The sequence below is a fragment of the Myotis nattereri genome, assembly GCF_964212035.1.
Source record: "Myotis nattereri genome assembly, chromosome: X".
Taxonomy (NCBI): domain Eukaryota; kingdom Metazoa; phylum Chordata; class Mammalia; order Chiroptera; family Vespertilionidae; genus Myotis; species Myotis nattereri.
In genome coordinates, this window is record NC_138078.1 from 1,719,706 (window position 1) to 1,740,192 (window position 20,487).

The 20,487-nt window shown below is 46.3% G+C and overlaps 4 protein-coding genes across 4 annotated transcripts; all 4 read left to right on the forward strand.

Annotated features, from left to right (window-relative positions):
- Positions 1 to 2,868: 2,868 nt before the first annotated feature.
- Positions 2,869 to 3,207, forward strand: LOC308511087 (protein p13 MTCP-1-like; the record flags this gene model as incomplete). The annotated part of the gene is made up of 1 exon (XM_081081100.1): positions 2,869 to 3,207. One exon carries the CDS (start codon positions 2,869 to 2,871, stop codon positions 3,205 to 3,207), a length of 339 nt encoding a protein of 112 aa, XP_080937226.1.
- A 5,086-nt stretch (positions 3,208 to 8,293) lies between these two features.
- LOC308511088 (protein p13 MTCP-1-like) lies at positions 8,294 to 8,632 on the forward strand (the record flags this gene model as incomplete). The annotated part of the gene is made up of 1 exon (XM_081081101.1): positions 8,294 to 8,632. The coding sequence occupies one exon, from the start codon at positions 8,294 to 8,296 to the stop codon at positions 8,630 to 8,632; it is 339 nt and encodes a 112-aa protein (XP_080937227.1).
- A 4,796-nt stretch (positions 8,633 to 13,428) lies between these two features.
- Positions 13,429 to 13,773, forward strand: LOC308511089 (protein p13 MTCP-1-like; the record flags this gene model as incomplete). The annotated part of the gene is made up of 1 exon (XM_081081102.1): positions 13,429 to 13,773. One exon carries the CDS (start codon positions 13,429 to 13,431, stop codon positions 13,771 to 13,773), a length of 345 nt encoding a protein of 114 aa, XP_080937228.1.
- Positions 13,774 to 18,518: 4,745 nt separating this feature from the next.
- Positions 18,519 to 18,857, forward strand: LOC308511090 (protein p13 MTCP-1-like; the record flags this gene model as incomplete). The annotated part of the gene is made up of 1 exon (XM_081081103.1): positions 18,519 to 18,857. One exon carries the CDS (start codon positions 18,519 to 18,521, stop codon positions 18,855 to 18,857), a length of 339 nt encoding a protein of 112 aa, XP_080937229.1.
- Between the last annotated feature and the right edge of the window lie 1,630 nt (positions 18,858 to 20,487).

Below are 20,487 nucleotides of genomic sequence, written 5' to 3' on the forward strand. Positions count from 1 at the left end.
TTATAAAACAGCCCACGCCTCGAGTTCTGTCATATGTCCCACTGCAGACACTCTGTCTCGTGACCCTTTTGTGCTCGATTCCTTCGAGGCCAGTATGAGGGTGTCATTTGAATTAAATATTATTTTCTGCCCTTTTTTTCGTTTTTCTTCTTATTTTGCTTCTTCTAAATGCCAACGGGCAGATTCCTGACATTTCCTTAGGACCCCATTCATCTTTCCTTCCGAACTGGGGAAGAGTTTGCCTCAAACCAGGTCATTGAGCTGGGAGTTGTTTCTAAATTTTTTTTTCAGAGAGGAATGGAGAGGGAGAGAGTTAGAAACTTCCATGTTGAGAGAATCATGGATCGGCTGCCTCCTGCACGTCCCTCACTGGGGATCAAGCCCACAACCTGGGCATATGCCCTTGACTGGGAATAAACCCGGGATCCTTGAGTTCGCAGGCCAAAACTCTATCCACTGAGCCTAACTGGCCAGGGACAATTTGACTTTTCAAAGGGTGCAAATGCCTTGAAGAAGAACGAAGCATCTCAACATTCATGTCACAGTGGGAATTACAACCCATCTCACCATTCTTTCCAAATTGTTCCTGTAAATGCTGACTCTGACTAATCATGAAGCTTGTAGGTAAACAGCATGTTTGTATAAGAATCCTAGGAACTAAATTTAGAAGATATTAACTCTGACCTTCCCAGTTCTGGGAGATTTGCTGACTTTCAACGTTAGAACCAGGATGACAAAGTGTAGGATGACGCACACTGGACCGACACATGACCACTTGCAAGATCCCTATCAGATTGGACTGTGCCTGTTGACACATAGAGAACTTCTCAAGCCCCACCCCCTGACCTCTTTGCTCTGTTTGGCCTCTCCCTCCTTATAAAAGCCTCTGACTGCACTGAGATGTGCAGATGGATTTGGGGACGAGCTTCTCCCATCTTCTGAGGTTGCCGGCACCTGAATAAACCTCTTTCCTTCCTCACAACCTCCGGTCTCACGGGACTGGTTTCTGGGGTGTGAGTCAGGGGAACCTTGTTTTTTCTGGACACATTCCTGGTACATGGACTTCTAGGAATATGTGTACCTTGGTCATTTTCTTTCTTCTCCAGGTGATAGCTGGAAGCAGAGACCAGTCACAGAGGAAAGGAGCGAAGAACGGTGTTTTGCCTTCAGAGCAAGAAGAACAGGTAAGAAAAAGATGGATGGGAGAAAGAGGAGGAAGGATTGGGGATGGAGTCTGATCTGAGGGAGGAATTTGGACTTTGTGGACTGAAGTGAGTTTAGCAACAAAACCATACAGCGCTTGCCAAGAGCATGGCTGAGGTTTGGGGAAGGGAGCGATCATTCCATAAGTGATGTTATGAGACCTCAGGAATCCTATTTGCTGTTTCAACTGTCTCATTGCTTTGTGATTGTCTGATCATTTTTCACAGGTATCTGTCCTTCCCTGAATATTTTGGTCTTGCCTCTATCACTTGCCTCTAGCACTTGAGAAGCAAGACCGCTGTTAAGAAGCCCAACTGGACGCAGACGTTAGCTTTGTTCCTCTGCCAGTTGTTAAGGGTAAAGCATATTGTTTCCATATTATTTGCATGGGGTGGCTTGTTCTATGGTTTTGAGTTCCCTCTTAGATGATCAGAAAGAAGGTGGTGGTGTCAGGACAAAAAGAAGAGTTGAACCAGCTACAAAGTTTTAATTAATAAAAAAAGAAGAGAAAGGAAAGGGAAGGAAAGAAAAGAAAAGAAAAGAAAAGAAAAGAAAAGAAAAGAAAAGAAAAGAAGAAAAGGAAAGGAAAGGAAAGGAAAGGAAAGGAAAGGAAAGGAAAGGAAAGGAAAGGAAAGGAAAAGAAAGGAAAGGAAAGGGCCTGGGTGGCATAGCTCAGTTTTTTAGCTTAAACCAAGGACCTGGAGATGTCAATTTGATTCCAAGTCATGGCACATGCCCGGGTTACGGTCTTGATACCTAGTAGGGGGCATGCAGGAGGCACCCAATCCGTGATTCTCTGTCATGATTGACCTTTCTTTCTCTCCCTCTCCGTTTCTCTCTGAAATCAGTAAAACTATATGTAAAAATGAAAGAATAGTCATGGCACAGTAAAATAGAGTATGAGTCTATGCAATCATATATAATAAAAGGCTAATATGCAAATCGACCAAACAGCAGAATTATTGGTTGCTATGACACGCACTGACCACTGGGGGCAGATGCTCACGACAGGAGCTGCCCACAGGTGGTCAGTGCACTCCCACAGGGGGAGCGCCATTCATCCAAAACCAGGCTCACAGTTGCCGAGCATAGGGGTTGGTGGGAGCCTCCACAGCAGCACTAAAGCGGGCCTAAGCTGTCAGTTGGACAGCCCTCAAAGGGTCCCAGAATGCGAGTTGCCGCAGACCTGATTGAGGGACTCCCCAAGTGCATGAATTTTGTGCACTGAGCCTCTAGTAATATAACTGTGTATGGTGTCAGATGGGTCTGAGATTAATTGCATGATTTCTTAGTCCATTGTATAATGTGTAATCAAAGGGGTGTAACCCTGAAATGAACCTATGGTTGTATGTCAACTCATTTAAAAAATCTTTTGAATATTCTATAGGACTGTGTTACCTTCACAGAGTCACATTTCACTTTAAGTACGTTTTGTACAGTTTGTTCTAGGAGAGTGATCAAAAGCTCAAAAGAAAGAAGAGTTGAGCTTTATAAGTTTGCAAAATAAACCAAAGGCAACCTCAAACACAACCGTAAAAACCATAAAGATAAAAGCCGAGGTAAAATGCGGTTGGAGACCCCATCCCCTGTCTTTCGATACCAGGACCAAAGTAGCGAGAGGCTCTGAGAAGCTGTGGCTGTTGCTCCTTGGACCACGGAGGGGTCATGACCGAGCTCCCGTCGAAGGTGCACCTCACCTCGCACCCCATCTTACTGAGGATCCATGAGCCCTCAATGTACAAGGATGAGACCCAGCGCACGTGGCTGCATCTCGGCATGGAGACAGGAGGTGTCCTGAAAGTACGGTTGCGCCAGGAAGACATCCCCAGTGAGCATATCGCACTCACCACCAGCCCGCAGACCTTGAGCACCATGCCTTCGATGTGGTCGCTCCAGTATGGCAGCCGGTACCTGGACTCCATGGGCCGGTTCTGGCGCATCGTTCAACACGTCAAGGAGGATGACATAGAGGAAATGATCCTTCAGCTGATGGAAGGCTCGTAGGACATCTGATGGGGTCCCTGGCTCTTGTCAATCTGATCCCCAGTCCTGCTGGCCTGCTGGTGGGACGTGTATAGTTCTGTTCACTTTTTACTAAGCTCTGTTGTTCTATCTGTCACCCCAGGGTATGAGGGCACATTGATGTCTCTCTGTGTCTCTGTTTCATCTTGTTGATTTTCTTCCTGTTTTTTTTTTGTTGTTGTTGTTCTTGTGTTTGTTGTTGTTGTTGTTCTTGTTGTTGTTGTTGTTGTTGTTGTTGTTCTTCTTCTTCTTCTTCTTCTTCTTCTTCTTCTTCTTCTTCTTCTTCTTGTTCTTCTTCTTCCTCTTCTCCTCCTCCTCCTCCCCCTTCTCTCTCTCTCACTGTCTCTTTGTCTCTCTGTCTCTCTCCTTCTCTCTCAAATCAAGAAAAGCATTTTAAGCCTACCTGGTGTTTCTCAGTGGTTGAGGGATGACCTATGAACCTGGATGTCACGGTTAGATTCCTGGTCAGGGCACAGACAAAAATTAACCAATGAGCCCTAGCTTGTTTGGATCAGTCGATAGAAAGTTGGACTGTGGACTCCAGAAGGTCCCAAGTTCAATTCTGGTCAAGGGCACATGCCCTGGTTTTGGCCTAGATCCCCAGTAGGGGGCGTGCAGGAGGCACCCGATGTATGATTTTCTTTCATCATTGATGTTTCTCGCTCCCTTCCTGTATGAAACCAATCCTATAAAATAAAAGCCTAATATTCTAAGTGTCTAGTTGACCGGTCATCTGTTCAACCAATCAAAGCATAATATGCAAATGATATACTAAGGTTGCTCAACTGCTCACTATGACATGCATTGACCACCAGGGACAAGACATTCCGACTGGTAGGTCAGCTTGCTGCTGTTATCTGATTGACTCGGCCTGAGTTAGATGGGCCGGACATACCCTGAAGCCCTCCTATGATCCTGCCCCATCTGGTCAACCTCCCACATCCCACCCCAGCCCTGATCCGACACTGGTGGGGTCCCTTGGCCTGGCCTGTGCCCTCTCGTAATCTGGGAACCCTCGGAGGATGTCAGAAAGCCCGTTTCCGCCAATTCCCTCAGGCCAGTCCGAGGCACCACACTGGTGCACGAATTCATGCACCGGCCTCTAGTCAAAATATTTGAAATAGAGAAAGAGAAAGAAAAAGACCTTAAGCGTGAAAATATTAGCCCAGGCCTGTTAGACAAGGCTCGAAGACATCCCTGGAAATAGTCTTCATTTCAATGACCAGCGTTCCCTTCGTTTGATCTCCTGAGGTTGGTCAACCGATACTACCCTCTCCAAAAAAAGAACGAATGTTTTGGGGATTACGGGTGTTTTATGCTGATCGTCTCTTTCCTTTGAGGAATTATGAGGGATGCGAGGGCACGTCACCTGAAGGCTCGAGCCGTCTCTGTATGTGGTGTTAACATCTAGCTCTGTGTGCATTAGGGTTTTTAAATGTGTTTAGCAATAAACAGCCCCAAACAAAGCCCAGCGATCATAAAATTCATCTACCATCGAACCAGACAGAGGCGGCAGGTGAAGGGCCAAAGGGAGCCCCAGAAATCAATTTCAAGGCATCCATGGTTGTATTAAAGAGATCACTGACTGCTGATTAAATTCTCCTGTTGCAGGAAAGTGTGTGAAAATGCAAATTGACACCTGTAAGGCTGAGGACTGGGGAGCATGAGGGATGTGTTTCTACGGTGTGTTTCTCGTATTCAACATGTTGCACTTCTGGCCCGGCCGGCGTGGCTCAGTGGTTGAGCATCGACCTATCGACCAGGAGGTCAAGGTTCGATTCCCGGTAGAGGGCACATGCCCAGGTTGCGTGCTTGATCGCCAGTAGGGGGCATGTTGGAGGCGGCCGATCTGTGATTCTCTCTCATCATGGATGTTTCTCTCCTTCTCGTTTTTCCTTCCTCTCTGAGTCAATAAAACATTTAAAAAATATTAAGCAAGTGTTGCATTCAGATTGAATGCACATTGTTTTCAAATAGGTTATTATTTTCTTGGTTTAACATACCAGGTGGGTTGTCATTTAAAGACGACCTAGCTCCTGAGCCCGTTTGGCTCAGTGGATAGAGTGGGCGCTTTTTTTTTCTAAATATATTTTTATTTATTTCAGAGAGGATGGGAGAGGGAGAGAGTTAGAAACATCCATGATGAGAGAATCAGGGAACGGCTGTCTCCTGCATGTCCCTCACTGGGAATCAAGCCCACAACCTAGGCATGTGCCCCTGACCAGGAATCGAACCAGGGACCCTTCAGTTCCCAGGCCGACACTCTATCCACTGAACCAAACCAGGCAGGGCCAATTTGACATTTTCAAAGGGTGGAAACGCCTTGAGGCATCTCAGCATTCATGTCACAGTGCGAATTACAACTCACCTCACCATTCTTTCAACATTGTTCCTGTAAATGAAGACTCTGACTAATAATGAAGCTTGTAGGTAAACAGCATGTTTGTATATGAATCCTAGGAACAAATTTTACAAGGTATGAACTCTGACTTTCCCAGTTCAGGGAGATTTGCTGACCTTTAAACTTAGTATCAGGAGGAGAAATTCTCGGATGATGCACACTGGACCGCCAACTGACCACTTGCAAGATCCTTATCAGATTGGACTGTGCCTGTGGACACGTAGAGAACATCTCAAGCCCCGCCCACTGACCTCTTTTCTCTGTTTGGACTCTCCCTCCTTATAAAAGGCTCTGCCTGTACTGAGATGTGCAGATGAGTTTTGGGACGAGCTTCCCCCAACTTCTCAGGTTGCCGGCACCTGAATAACCCTCTTTCCTTCCTGACGACCACCTTTCTCACGGGACTGGTTTCTGGGGTGTGAGTTAAGGTAACCTTGTTTTTCTGGACACATTCCTGATACATGGACTCCGGGGAATATGGGTATCATGGTCATGTTCTCACTTCTGCAGGTGACAGGGGAAGCAGAGACCGGTCACAAAGGAAAGGAGCTACGACGGTGATTTGCTTTCAGATCAAGAAGAACAAGTAAGTTAAAGGTGGATGGGAGGAGGAGAAGGAAGGATTGGGAATGGAGTCTGATGTGAGGGGGGAATTTGGACTTTGAGGACTGAAGTGAGTTTAGCAGCAAAACCATACAGCTCTTGCTATGAGCATGGCTGAGGTTTGGGGAAGGGAGAGATCATTCTATAAATGATGTAATGAGACCTCAGGAATCCGACTTGCTCTTTCACCTGTCACTTTGCTTCCAGTTTTCCCGATCAGTTATCCCAGTGTCTTTCTGTCCCTGAATATTTTGGTCTTGCCTCTCTCACCAGCACTTGAGAACTAAGACCGCTGTTAAGAAGCCCACCTGGATGCAGACGTGAGCTTTGTTCCTCTGCCAGCTGTTAAAGGTAAAGCATATTATTTGCATATTACTAGCATGGAGTGGGTTGTTCTATGGTTTGTGAGTTCCCTCTGAGATGATCAGAAAGAAGGTGGTGTTGTCAGGACAAAAAGAAAAGTGGAACCAACTACAAAGTTTTAATTAAGAAAAAAAGAAAAGGAAAGACTAGAGAAGAAAAGAAAAGTAAAGAAAAGCGAAGAAAAGAAAAGGAAAGAAAAGAAAAGGAGAGAATAGACCCCGGATGGTGTGGCTCAGTTGTTTAGCTTAAACCTAGGAACCAGGAAATCTTGGTTTGATTCCCATTCTGGGCACTTGCTCGAGTTACAGTCCTGATCCCCAGTAGGGGCATGCAGGAAGCAACCAATCCGTGAATTTCTGTCATCTTTGATCTTTCTCTCTCTCTCTCCCTCTCCCCTCCTCTCCGAAATCAGTAAAACTATATGAAAAAAAAAAAAACGAAAGAATAGTCATGGCAAAATAAAGTAGAGCATTGAGTCAATCCAATATAATGAAAGGCTAATATGCAAATCAACCAAACGGCAGAATGTATGGCCGCTATGACACACACGGACCACCGGGGGCAGATGTTCATGGCAGGACCTGTCCACGGTGGTCAGTGCACTCCCACAGGGGGAGCGCTGCTTAGCCAAAAGCCAGGCTCAATGCTGCCGAGACAGGGGGTGAGGGGGAGCCTCCACGGCAGCACAAAATTGGGCCTAAGCCATCAGTTGGACATCCCTCAAGGGGTTCCAGACTGTTTTAGGCCACAGGGCTGACTGAGGGACCATCCCAAGTGCATGAATTTTGTGCAGCGAGACTCTAGTAATCCTATATAATAAAAGGGTAATATGCAAATTGACCCTAACAGCAGAACTACTGGGAAAGACTGGTCGCTATGACACACACACTGACCACCAGGGGCCAGACGCTCAATGCAGGAGCTGCCCCCTGGTGGTCAGTGGGCTCCCACTAGGGGAGCTCTGCTCAGCCACAAGACAGGCTGATGGCTGCCAGCACAGCGGTGGTGGTGGGAGCCTCTCGAGCCTCCTAAGCAGCTCTAAGGATGTCCGACTGCAGCTTAGGCCTGTGCCCCGCTGGAAAGTGGACATCCCCCGAGGGCTCCCGGGATGCCGGAGGGATGTCTAACTGCCACCTTAGGCCCTATACCCTGGGATATGGGCCTAAGCAATCAGGTGGTCATCCCCCAAGGGTCCAAGACTGCAAGAGGGCATAGGCTGGGCTGAGGGACCCCTCGAGTGCACAAATTTTTGTGCATAGGGCTTCGAGTATGATAATAACTGTGTATGGTGTCAGATGGGTATGAGGTTAATTGCATGCTTTCTTACTCCATTATATAATGTGTAATCATTGGGGTGTACCCCTGAAATGAACCTAAGATTGTATGTCAACTGTCATTTAAAAAATGTTTTTAAAATTCCATAGGACCATGTTAGCTTCATAGAGTAATATTGTACCTTAAGTATGTTTTGTACAGTTTGTTCTAGAAGAGAGATCTAAATCTAAAAATGAAAGAAAAGTTGAGATTTATAAATTTGCAAAATAAACCAAAGGCAACCACAAACACAACTGCAAAAACCATGAAGATATACGCCGAGGTAAAATGCATTTGGAGACCCCATCCCCTGTCTTTTGATATCAGGACCGAAGTAGCGAGAAGCTGAGAAGCTGTGGCTGTGGCTCCTTGGACCACGTAGGTGTCATGGCTGAGGCCCCATCGAAGGTGCACCTCAACTTCCACCCCATCGTCCTGAGGATCCGTGGGCCCTCGGTTTATGAGGACGAGAACCAGCGCACATGGCTGCATCTCCTCATGGACACAGGAGGTGTCCTGCAAGTACGGTTGCGCCAGGAAAACATCCCCCGTGAGAATATTGCACTCACCACCAACCCGCTGACCTCGAGCACCATGCCTTCATGGTGGACGTTCCAGGTTGGCCTAGGGTACCTGGACTCCATGGGCCGGTTATGGCGCATCGTGCACCACGTCAAGGAGGATGACATGGAGGAAATGATCCTTGAGCTGATGGACAGCTCGTAGGACATGTGATGGCGTCCCTGGCTCTTGTCAACCTGAGTCCCATTCCTGCTGGCCTGCAGTTGGGACGTGTATAGTTCTGTTCACCTTTTTACTAAGCTCTGTTCTTCTATCTGCCACGACCTGGGTGTGATGGCACATGGATGTCTCTCTCTCTCTCTCTCTCTCTCTCTCTCTCTCTCTCTCTCTCTCTCTTTTGTTCTTCTTCTTCTTCTTCTTCTTCTTCTTCTTCTTCTTCTTCTTCTTCTTCGTCTTCTTCTTCTTCACCTCCTACTCTGTTCTCTCTCTCTCTGTCTCTTTCTCTTTCTCTCTCGGTCTCTCTCCATCTCTCACATCAATAAAACCATTTTGAGCCAAGCTGGTGTTTCTCAGTGGTTGAGGGACGACCTATGAACCCGGAGGTCATGGTTCGATTCCTGCTTAAGGGCACAGACAAGAATTGACCAATGAGCCCTAGCTTGTTTGGCTCAGTGGGGAGAGGGTTGGGCTGTAGACTGTGGAAGGTCCCAGGTTTGATTCTGGTCAAGGGCACATGCTCTGGTTTTGGCCTCGATCCCCAGGAGGGGGTGTGCGGGAGGCACCCGATGTATGATTCTCTCTCATCATTGATGTTTCTCACTCCCTTCCTGCATGAAATCAGTCCTATATAATATAAGCCTAATATGCTAGGTGTCCAGTCGACTGGTCAACTGTTCAACCAATCAAAGCATAATATGCAAATGATATACTAAGGTTGCTCAACTGGTCACTATGACATGCATTGACCACCAGGGACAAGACATTCAGACTGATAGGTCAGCTTGCTGCTGGGTTCTGGCTGATCGGGACTGAGTGAGACATGCTGGACAGACCCTGGAGCACTCACAAGGTCCCTCCCCAGCTGGCCAACTTCCCGTGTCCCTCACCAGACCTAATGGTGCACCGGTGGGGTGCCTTGGCCTGGCCTCTACCCTCTCATAATCAGGGACCCCTCGGGAGATGTCAGAGAGGCGGTTTTGGCCAGATACCACAGGCCAGGCCTAGGGACCACACTGGTTTATGAATTCGTGCACCGGGCCTCTAGTAAAAATATATTAAACAGAGAAATAAAAAGCAAAAGACCTTAAGCCTGAAAATATAAGCCCAGCCCCGGTAGACAAGGCTCAAAGACATCACTGGAAATAGTTTTCATTTCAATGACCAGCGTTCTCATTGTTTGATCTCCTGAGGTTCGTCAACCCATACTACCCTCTCAAAAAACAGAACGGATGTTTGGGGGATTACGGGTGTTTTGTGCTGATCATCTCTTTCCTTTCAGGAATTATGAGGGATGCCAGGGCTCATCCCCTGAAGGCTCAAGCCGGCTCTGTGTATGGCTTTAGCATCTAGCTCTGGATGCATTTGGGTTTTTAATTGTGATGAGCGCTAAATAGCCCCCAAAAAAGCCCAGTGAGCATAAAATTCATCTACCATAGCACCAGAGAGAGGCGACTGGAAAGGGGCACGGGTCGAGCCCCAGAATTAAATTTCAGGGCATCCATGGTTGCACTAAAGAGATCACTGACGGCTGATTAAATTCTCCTCTTGCAGGAAAGTGTTTGCAAATGCACATTGAAACCTCGAAGGCTGAGGCATGGGGAGCGTGAGGGATGTGTTTCTAAAGTGTGTTTCTCATATTCAAAATATTCCACTTCCAGCCTGAGCAACGTTGGTCAATGCTTCAGCGTCGACCTATCAAGAAGGCGGTCATGGTTCGATTCCCGTTCAGGGCCACATTCCCGGGTTGCAGGCTCGATCTCCCGTAGGGGGCGTGCAGGAGGCGGCCAATCCGTGATTCTCTCTCATCATGGATGTTGCTCTCCCTGTCACTTTTTATTCCTCTCTGAGTCAACAAATACATTCAAAAAAGTATTAAGCAAGTGTTGCATTCAGATTGAATGCACATTGTTTTCAAATAGTTTATTAATTTTTTGGTTTAACATACCAGGTGGGTAGTCATTTAAAGACGACCTAGCGCCTGAGCCGTTTTGGCTCACTGGATAGAGTGTCCGCTTTTTTTTCTAAATATATTTTTATTTATTTCAGAGAGAAAGGGAGAGGGAGAGAGTTAGAAACATCCTTGATGAGAGAATCATGGATTGGCTGCCTCCTGCAAGTCCCTCTCTTGGGATAAAGCCCACAACCTGGGCTTGTGTCCTTGACCAGAAATCGAACCCAGGACCCTTCAACTCGCAGGCTGACACTCTATCCACCGAGCCAAACCAACCAGGGCCAATTTGACATTTCAAAGGTCGCAAATGCCTTGAAGAAGAAGTAAGCATCTCATTATTCATGTCACAGTAATTACATGAATTCATGTAATTCATGGGAATTACAACTCACCTCACCATTCTTTCAACATTGTTCCTGTAACTGCAGACTCTGACTAATAATGATGCTTGTAGGTAAACAACCTCTTTGTATAAGAACCCTAGGAACAAATTTCATAAGGTATGAACTCTGACCTTCCCAGTTCTTTGAGATTTCCTGACCTTCAAACTTAGAACCAGGAGGACAACGTCTAGGATGACACACACTGGACTGTCACCTGACCACATGCAAGATCCTTATCAGATTGGACTGTGCCTGTGGGCACATCGAGAAATTCTCAAGCCCCGCCCCCTGGCCTCTTTGCTTTGTTTGGCCTCTCCCTCCTTATAAAAGTCTCAGCCTGTTCTGAGAAGTGCAGGTGAGTTTTGGGACAAGCTTCCCCTCTCTTCTCAGGTTGCCTACACCTAAATAAACCTCTTTCCTTCTTAACCACCACCTGTGTCCAGGGACTGGGTTCTGGGGTGTGAGTCAGTGGTATCTTGTTTTTCTGGACACATTCCTGGTACATGGACCCCGGGAATATGTGTATCATGGTCATATTCTTTCTTCTGCATTTGACAGGGGGAAGCAGACACCGGTCACAGAGTAAAGGAGCGAAGAACGGTCCTTTGCCTTCAGAGCAATAATAACAGGCAAGAAAAAGATGGATCGGAGGAGGAGTAGGAAGGACTGGGAATGGAGTCTTACCTGAGGTAGGAATTTGGACTTTGAGTACTGCAGTGAGTGTAGCAGAAAAACCATACAGCTTTTGCCAAGAGCATGGCTGTGGTTTGGGGAATGGAGAGATCATTCTATGAGTGATGTTATGAGACCTCAGGAATCCGACTTGCTGTTTCACCTATCTCTTTGCTTTCTGTTTGGCCAATCAGGTATCTCAGGTATCCGTCTGTCCCTGAATATTTTGGTCTTGCCTAACTCACCAGCACTTGAAAAGCAAGACCTCTCTTAAGAAGCCCACCTGGACGCTGACGTTAGCTTTGTTCCTGTATCAGCTGTTAAAGGTAAAGCATATTATTTTCATATTATTTGCATGGAGTGGCTTGTTCTTTGGTTTGTGAGTTCCCTCTGAGATGATCAGAAAGATGTTGGTGGTGTCAGGACAAAAAGAAAAGTTGAACCCACTACAAAGTTTTAATGAGGAAAAGAGAAAAGAAAAGAAAAGAAAAGGATAGAAAAGAAAAGAAAAGAAAAGAAAAGAAAAGGATAGAAAAGAAAAGAAAAGAAAAGAAAAGAAAAGAAAAGAAAAGAAAAGAAAGAAAAGAAGAGAAGAGAAAAGAAAAGAAAAGAAAAGAAAAGAAAAGGATAGAAAAGAAAAGAAAAGAAAAGAAAAGAAAAGAAAAGAAAAGAAAGAAAAGAAGAGAAGAGAAAAGAAAAGAAAAGAAAAGAAAAGAAAAGAAAAGAAAAGAAAAGAAAAGAAAAGAGCCAGGCTGGTATTGCTCAGTTGTTTAGCTTAAACCTAGGAACCAGGAATTCTCAGAATTCTCAGTTCGATTCCCGGTCTGGGCACATGCCCGGCTTACAGTCCTGATCCCCAGTAGGGGGCATGCAGGAGGCAACCAATCCATGATTCTCTGATATCTTTGATCTTTCTCTCTCTCTCTCTCCCTCTGCCTTCCTCTCTCAAATCAATAAAACTATATGAAAAAAATGAAAGAATAGTCATGGCACAATAAAGTAGAGCATTGAGTCAATCCTATATAATAAAAGGATAATATGCAAAAAGACAAAACCGCAGAACTACTGGCCGCTATGACACACACTGACCACTGGGGTCAGATGCTCATGGAAGGAGCTGTCCACCCATGGACAGTGCAGTCCCACAGGACGAGCACTGCTCAGCCAAAATCCAGGCTCAAAGCTGCTGAGATGGGGGCCGGGAAGGAGTCTCCACGGCAGCACTAAAGCGGGCCTAAGACATCAGTTGAACATCCCTCAAGGGGTCCCAGACTGTGCGAGGCAAAAGGTCTGACTGAGGGATCCCCCAATGAATGAATTTTGTGCAATGAGCCTCTAGTAATATTATAATAACTGTGTATGGTGTCAGATAGGTTGAGATTACTTGCATGATTTCTTAATCCATTATATAACGTCTAATCATTGGGGTGTAACCCTGAAATGAACCTAAGGTTTTATGTCAACTGTCATTTAAAAAATGTTTTAAAAATTCTATAAGACCATGTTACCTTCATAGAATCATATTTTACATTAAGTACGTTTAGTACAGTTTATTCTAGGAGAGAGATCTAAAGCTAAAAAGAAAGAAAAGTAGAGATTTATAAATTTGCAAAGTAAACCAAAGGCAACCACAAACACAACCGTAAAAACCATAAAGATTAAAGCCGAGGTAAAATGCGTTTGGAGACCCCCATCCCCTGTCTTTCGATACCAGGACCGAAGTAGCGAGAGGCTCTGAGAACTGTGGCTGTTAATGCTTGGACCACGGAGGGGACATGGCCAGGCTCCCCTCGAAGGTGCACCTCACCTCGCACCCCAAGTGCCTGAGGATCCGTGGGCACTTGGTGTATGAGGACGAGATCAGGCGCACATGGCTGCATCTCGTCATGGACACAGGTGTAATGCATGTACGGTTGCGCCAGGAAGACATCCCCAGTGGGCATATCACACTCACCACCAGCCAGCTAACCTCCAGCACCATGCCTCGGATGTGGCCGCTCCACTCTGGCAGCCATTACATGGACCCCATGGGCCGCTTCTGGCGCATCGTGCACCACATCAAGGAGAATGGCGTGGAGGAAATGATCCTTGAACTGATGGAAGACTCTCAGGACACGTGATGGGGTCCCTGGATCTTGACAACCTGAGCCCCAGTCCTGCTTCCCTGCCGGGGGGACATGTATACTTCTGTTCTTCTTTTTAATAAACTCTGTTGTTCTATCTGCCACCCCTGGGGTGCGAGGGCACATTGATCTCTCTCTCTCTCTCTCTCTCTCTCTCTCTCTCTCTATCTCTTTCTTCTTGTTCTTCTTGTTGTTGTTCTTATTCTTCTTGTTCTTGTTCTTCTTCTTCTTCTTCTTCTGGTTCCCCTCCTCCTCTTCCTCATCCTCCACCTCCTCCTTTCACTCTCTGTCTCTTTGTCTCGCTGTCTCTCTCTGTCTCTCTCCCTCTCTCTCAAATCAATAAAAGCATTTTGAGACAAGCTTGTGTTTCTCAGTGGTTCAGGGATGACCTATGAACCCGGAGGTCATGGTTCGATTCCTGGTAAGGGCACAGACAAGAATTGACCGATCACCCCTAGCTTGTTTGGCTCAGTGGATAGAGGGTTGGATTGTGGACTCTGGAAGGTCCCAGGTTCAGTTCTGGTCAAGCGCACAGGCTCTGGTTGTGGGCACGATCCCCAGTAGGGCGTTTGCAGGAGGCACCCAATGTATGATTCTCTCTCATCGTTGATGTTTCTCGCTCCCTTCCTTTATGAAATCAGTCCGATATAATAAATGCCTAATATGCTAAGTGTCCAGTCGACCGGTCATCTGTTCAACCAATCAAAGCATAATATGCAAATGATATACTAAGGTTGCTCAACTGTTCGCTATGACAGGCATTGACCACCAGGGACAGACATGCAGGCTGGTAGGTCAGCTTGCTGCTGGGGTCTGTCTGATCGGGACTGAGTGAGACATGCTGGACACACCCTGGAGCCTTCCCGTGGTCTCTCCCCAGCTGGCCTACCTCCCGTGTCCATCCCCAGACCTAATGGGGCACCGGTTTGGTGCCTTAGCCTGGCCTGTGCCCTCTCGTAATCTGGGACCCCTCGCGGGATATCAGAGAGTTTCGGCTGATCCCCGCAGGCCAGGTCAAGGCACCACACTGGTGCACAAATTCCCCCAAACATTCGTTCTTTTTTTGGACGAACCTCAGGAGATCAAACAATAAGAACGCTGGTCATTGAAATGAAAACTATTTCCAGCAATGTCTTCGAGACTTGTTTACCGGGGCTGGGCTAATATTTTCAGGCTTAAGGTCTCTTTCTTTTTCTTTCTCTGTTTAATATATTTTTACTAGAGGCCCAGATTTAGGGCACGATCGCCAGCAGGGGGCATGTGGGAGGCGGCCGATCAGTGATTCTCTTTAATGCAAACATGGATGTCCTGAAATTTATTTCTGGGTCTCCCTCTGGCTCCCCCTCCAGCGTCCTCTCGCTGGTGCGATGGTAGATGAATTTTATGATCACTGGGCTTTGTGTGGGGCTGTTTAGTGCTAAACATAATTAAAAACCCAAATGCACAAAGAGCTAGACGCTAAAGGGGTGACTCTCTCTCATCATGGATGTTTCTCTCCCTCTGGTTTTCCCTTTCCCTCTGTGTCAATGAAATCATTTAAAAAAATATTAGCAATTGCTGCATTCAGATGGCATGCACATTGTTTTAAAATAGTTTATTATTTTTTTGGTTTAACATACCAGGTGGTTAGTCATTTAAAGACGACCTAGCGCCGGTGCTGGTTTGGCTCAGTGGATAGAGCATTGGCCTGCGAACTGAAGAGTCCCCAGTTTGATTCCCAGGCAAGGGCACATGCCCGCTTTGCCGGATCGATCCCCAGTGGGGGGGCGTGAAGAGGCAGCAGGTCCATGATTCTCTCTTATCATCAATGGTGTTTCTATCTCTCTCTCCCTTACTCTCTAAAATCAATAAAAAAATATATTTTTTATAAAACAGCCCACGCCTCGAGTTCTGTCATATGTCCCACTGCAGACACTCTGTCTCGTGACCCTTTTGTGCTCGATTCCTTCGAGGCCAGTATGAGGGTGTCATTTGAATTAAATATTATTTTCTGCCCTTTTTTTCGTTTTTCTTCTTATTTTGCTTCTTCTAAATGCCAACGGGCAGATTCCTGACATTTCCTTAGGACCCCATTCATCTTTCCTTCCGAACTGGGGAAGAGTTTGCCTCAAACCAGGTCATTGAGCTGGGAGTTGTTTCTAAATTTTTTTTTCAGAGAGGAATGGAGAGGGAGAGAGTTAGAAACTTCCATGTTGAGAGAATCATGGATCGGCTGCCTCCTGCACGTCCCTCACTGGGGATCAAGCCCACAACCTGGGCATATGCCCTTGACTGGGAATAAACCCGGGATCCTTGAGTTCGCAGGCCAAAACTCTATCCACTGAGCCTAACTGGCCAGGGACAATTTGACTTTTCAAAGGGTGCAAATGCCTTGAAGAAGAACGAAGCATCTCAACATTCATGTCACAGTGGGAATTACAACCCATCTCACCATTCTTTCCAAATTGTTCCTGTAAATGCTGACTCTGACTAATCATGAAGCTTGTAGGTAAACAGCATGTTTGTATAAGAATCCTAGGAACTAAATTTAGAAGATATTAACTCTGACCTTCCCAGTTCTGGGAGATTTGCTGACTTTCAACGTTAGAACCAGGATGACAAAGTGTAGGATGACGCACACTGGACCGACACATGACCACTTGCAAGATCCCTATCAGATTGGACTGTGCCTGTTGACACATAGAGAACTTCTCAAGCCCCACCCCCTGACCTCTTTGCTCTGTTTGGCCTCTCCCTCCTTATAAAAGCCTCTGACTGCACTGAGATGTGCAGATGGATTTGGGGACGAGCTTCTCCCATCTTCTGAGGTTGCCGGCACCTGAATAAACCTCTTTCCTTCCTCACAACCTCCGGTCTCACGGGACTGGTTTCTGGGGTGTGAGTCAGGGGAACCTTGTTTTTTCTGGACACATTCCTGGTACATGGACTTCTAGGAATATGTGTACCTTGGTCATTTTCTTTCTTCTCCAGGTGATAGCTGGAAGCAGAGACCAGTCACAGAGGAAAGGAGCGAAGAACGGTGTTTTGCCTTCAGAGCAAGAAGAACAGGTAAGAAAAAGATGGATGGGAGAAAGAGGAGGAAGGATTGGGGATGGAGTCTGATCTGAGGGAGGAATTTGGACTTTGTGGACTGAAGTGAGTTTAGCAACAAAACCATACAGCGCTTGCCAAGAGCATGGCTGAGGTTTGGGGAAGGGAGCGATCATTCCATAAGTGATGTTATGAGACCTCAGGAATCCTATTTGCTGTTTCAACTGTCTCATTGCTTTGTGATTGTCTGATCATTTTTCACAGGTATCTGTCCTTCCCTGAATATTTTGGTCTTGCCTCTATCACTTGCCTCTAGCACTTGAGAAGCAAGACCGCTGTTAAGAAGCCCAACTGGACGCAGACGTTAGCTTTGTTCCTCTGCCAGTTGTTAAGGGTAAAGCATATTGTTTCCATATTATTTGCATGGGGTGGCTTGTTCTATGGTTTTGAGTTCCCTCTTAGATGATCAGAAAGAAGGTGGTGGTGTCAGGACAAAAAGAAGAGTTGAACCAGCTACAAAGTTTTAATTAATAAAAAAAGAAGAGAAAGGAAAGGGAAGGAAAGAAAAGAAAAGAAAAGAAAAGAAAAGAAAAGAAAAGAAAAGAAAAGAAGAAAAGGAAAGGAAAGGAAAGGAAAGGAAAGGAAAGGAAAGGAAAGGAAAGGAAAGGAAAGGAAAGGAAAGGAAAAGAAAGGAAAGGAAAGGGCCTGGGTGGCATAGCTCAGTTTTTTAGCTTAAACCAAGGACCTGGAGATGTCAATTTGATTCCAAGTCATGGCACATGCCCGGGTTACGGTCTTGATACCTAGTAGGGGGCATGCAGGAGGCACCCAATCCGTGATTCTCTGTCATGATTGACCTTTCTTTCTCTCCCTCTCCGTTTCTCTCTGAAATCAGTAAAACTATATGTAAAAATGAAAGAATAGTCATGGCACAGTAAAATAGAGTATGAGTCTATGCAATCATATATAATAAAAGGCTAATATGCAAATCGACCAAACAGCAGAATTATTGGTTGCTATGACACGCACTGACCACTGGGGGCAGATGCTCACGACAGGAGCTGCCCACAGGTGGTCAGTGCACTCCCACAGGGGGAGCGCCATTCATCCAAAACCAGGCTCACAGTTGCCGAGCATAGGGGTTGGTGGGAGCCTCCACAGCAGCACTAAAGCGGGCCTAAGCTGTCAGTTGGACAGCCCTCAAAGGGTCCCAGAATGCGAGTTGCCGCAGACCTGATTGAGGGACTCCCCAAGTGCATGAATTTTGTGCACTGAGCCTCTAGTAATATAACTGTGTATGGTGTCAGATGGGTCTGAGATTAATTGCATGATTTCTTAGTCCATTGTATAATGTGTAATCAAAGGGGTGTAACCCTGAAATGAACCTATGGTTGTATGTCAACTCATTTAAAAAATCTTTTGAATATTCTATAGGACTGTGTTACCTTCACAGAGTCACATTTCACTTTAAGTACGTTTTGTACAGTTTGTTCTAGGAGAGTGATCAAAAGCTCAAAAGAAAGAAGAGTTGAGCTTTATAAGTTTGCAAAATAAACCAAAGGCAACCTCAAACACAACCGTAAAAACCATAAAGATAAAAGCCGAGGTAAAATGCGGTTGGAGACCCCATCCCCTGTCTTTCGATACCAGGACCAAAGTAGCGAGAGGCTCTGAGAAGCTGTGGCTGTTGCTCATTGGACCACGGAGGGGTCATGACCGAGCTCCCGTCGAAGGTGCACCTCACCTCGCACCCCATCTTACTGAGGATCCATGAGCCCTCAATGTACAAGGATGAGACCCAGCGCACGTGGCTGCATCTCGGCATGGAGACAGGAGGTGTCCTGAAAGTACGGTTGCGCCAGGAAGACATCCCCAGTGAGCATATCGCACTCACCACCAGCCCGCAGACCTTGAGCACCATGCCTTCGATGTGGTCGCTCCAGTATGGCAGCCGGTACCTGGACTCCATGGGCCGGTTCTGGCGCATCGTTCAACACGTCAAGGAGGATGACATAGAGGAAATGATCCTTCAGCTGATGGAAGGCTCGTAGGACATCTGATGGGGTCCCTGGCTCTTGTCAATCTGATCCCCAGTCCTGCTGGCCTGCTGGTGGGACGTGTATAGTTCTGTTCACTTTTTACTAAGCTCTGTTGTTCTATCTGTCACCCCAGGGTATGAGGGCACATTGATGTCTCTCTGTGTCTCTGTTTCATCTTGTTGATTTTCTTCCTGTTTTTTTGTTGTTGTTGTTGTTCTTGTGTTTGTTGTTGTTGTTGTTCTTGTTGTTGTTGTTGTTGTTGTTGTTGTTCTTCTTCTTCTTCTTCTTCTTCTTCTTCTTCTTCTTCTTCTTCTTCTTCTTCTTCTTGTTCTTCTTCTTCCTCTTCTCCTCCTCCTCCTCCCCCTTCTCTCTCTCTCACTGTCTCTTTGTCTCTCTGTCTCTCTCCTTCTCTCTCAAATCAAGAAAAGCATTTTAAGCCTACCTGGTGTTTCTCAGTGGTTGAGGGATGACCTATGAACCTGGATGTCACGGTTAGATTCCTGGTCAGGGCACAGACAAAAATTAACCAATGAGCCCTAGCTTGTTTGGATCAGTCGATAGAAAGTTGGACTGTGGACTCCAGAAGGTCCCAAGTTCAATTCTGGTCAAGGGCACATGCCCTGGTTTTGGCCTAGATCCCCAGTAGGGGGCGTGCAGGAGGCACCCGATGTATGATTTTCTTTCATCATTGATGTTTCTCGCTCCCTTCCTGTATGAAACCAATCCTATAAAATAAAAGCCTAATATTCTAAGTGTCTAGTTGACCGGTCATCTGTTCAACCAATCAAAGCATAATATGCAAATGATATACTAAGGTTGCTCAACTGCTCACTATGACATGCATTGACCACCAGGGACAAGACATTCCGACTGGTAGGTCAGCTTGCTGCTGTTATCTGATTGACTCGGCCTGAGTTAGATGGGCCGGACATACCCTGAAGCCCTCCTATGATCCTGCCCCATCTGGTCAACCTCCCACATCCCACCCCAGCCCTGATCCGACACTGGTGGGGTCCCTTGGCCTGGCCTGTGCCCTCTCGTAATCTGGGAACCCTCGGAGGATGTCAGAAAGCCCGTTTCCGCCAATTCCCTCAGGCCAGTCCGAGGCACCACACTGGTGCACGAATTCATGCACCGGCCTCTAGTCAAAATATTTGAAATAGAGAAAGAGAAAGAAAAAGACCTTAAGCGTGAAAATATTAGCCCAGGCCTGTTAGACAAGGCTCGAAGACATCCCTGGAAATAGTCTTCATTTCAATGACCAGCGTTCCCTTCGTTTGATCTCCTGAGGTTGGTCAACCGATACTACCCTCTCCAAAAAAAGAACGAATGTTTTGGGGATTACGGGTGTTTTATGCTGATCGTCTCTTTCCTTTGAGGAATTATGAGGGATGCGAGGGCACGTCACCTGAAGGCTCGAGCCGTCTCTGTATGTGGTGTTAACATCTAGCTCTGTGTGCATTAGGGTTTTTAAATGTGTTTAGCAATAAACAGCCCCAAACAAAGCCCAGCGATCATAAAATTCATCTACCATCGAACCAGACAGAGGCGGCAGGTGAAGGGCCAAAGGGAGCCCCAGAAATCAATTTCAAGGCATCCATGGTTGTATTAAAGAGATCACTGACTGCTGATTAAATTCTCC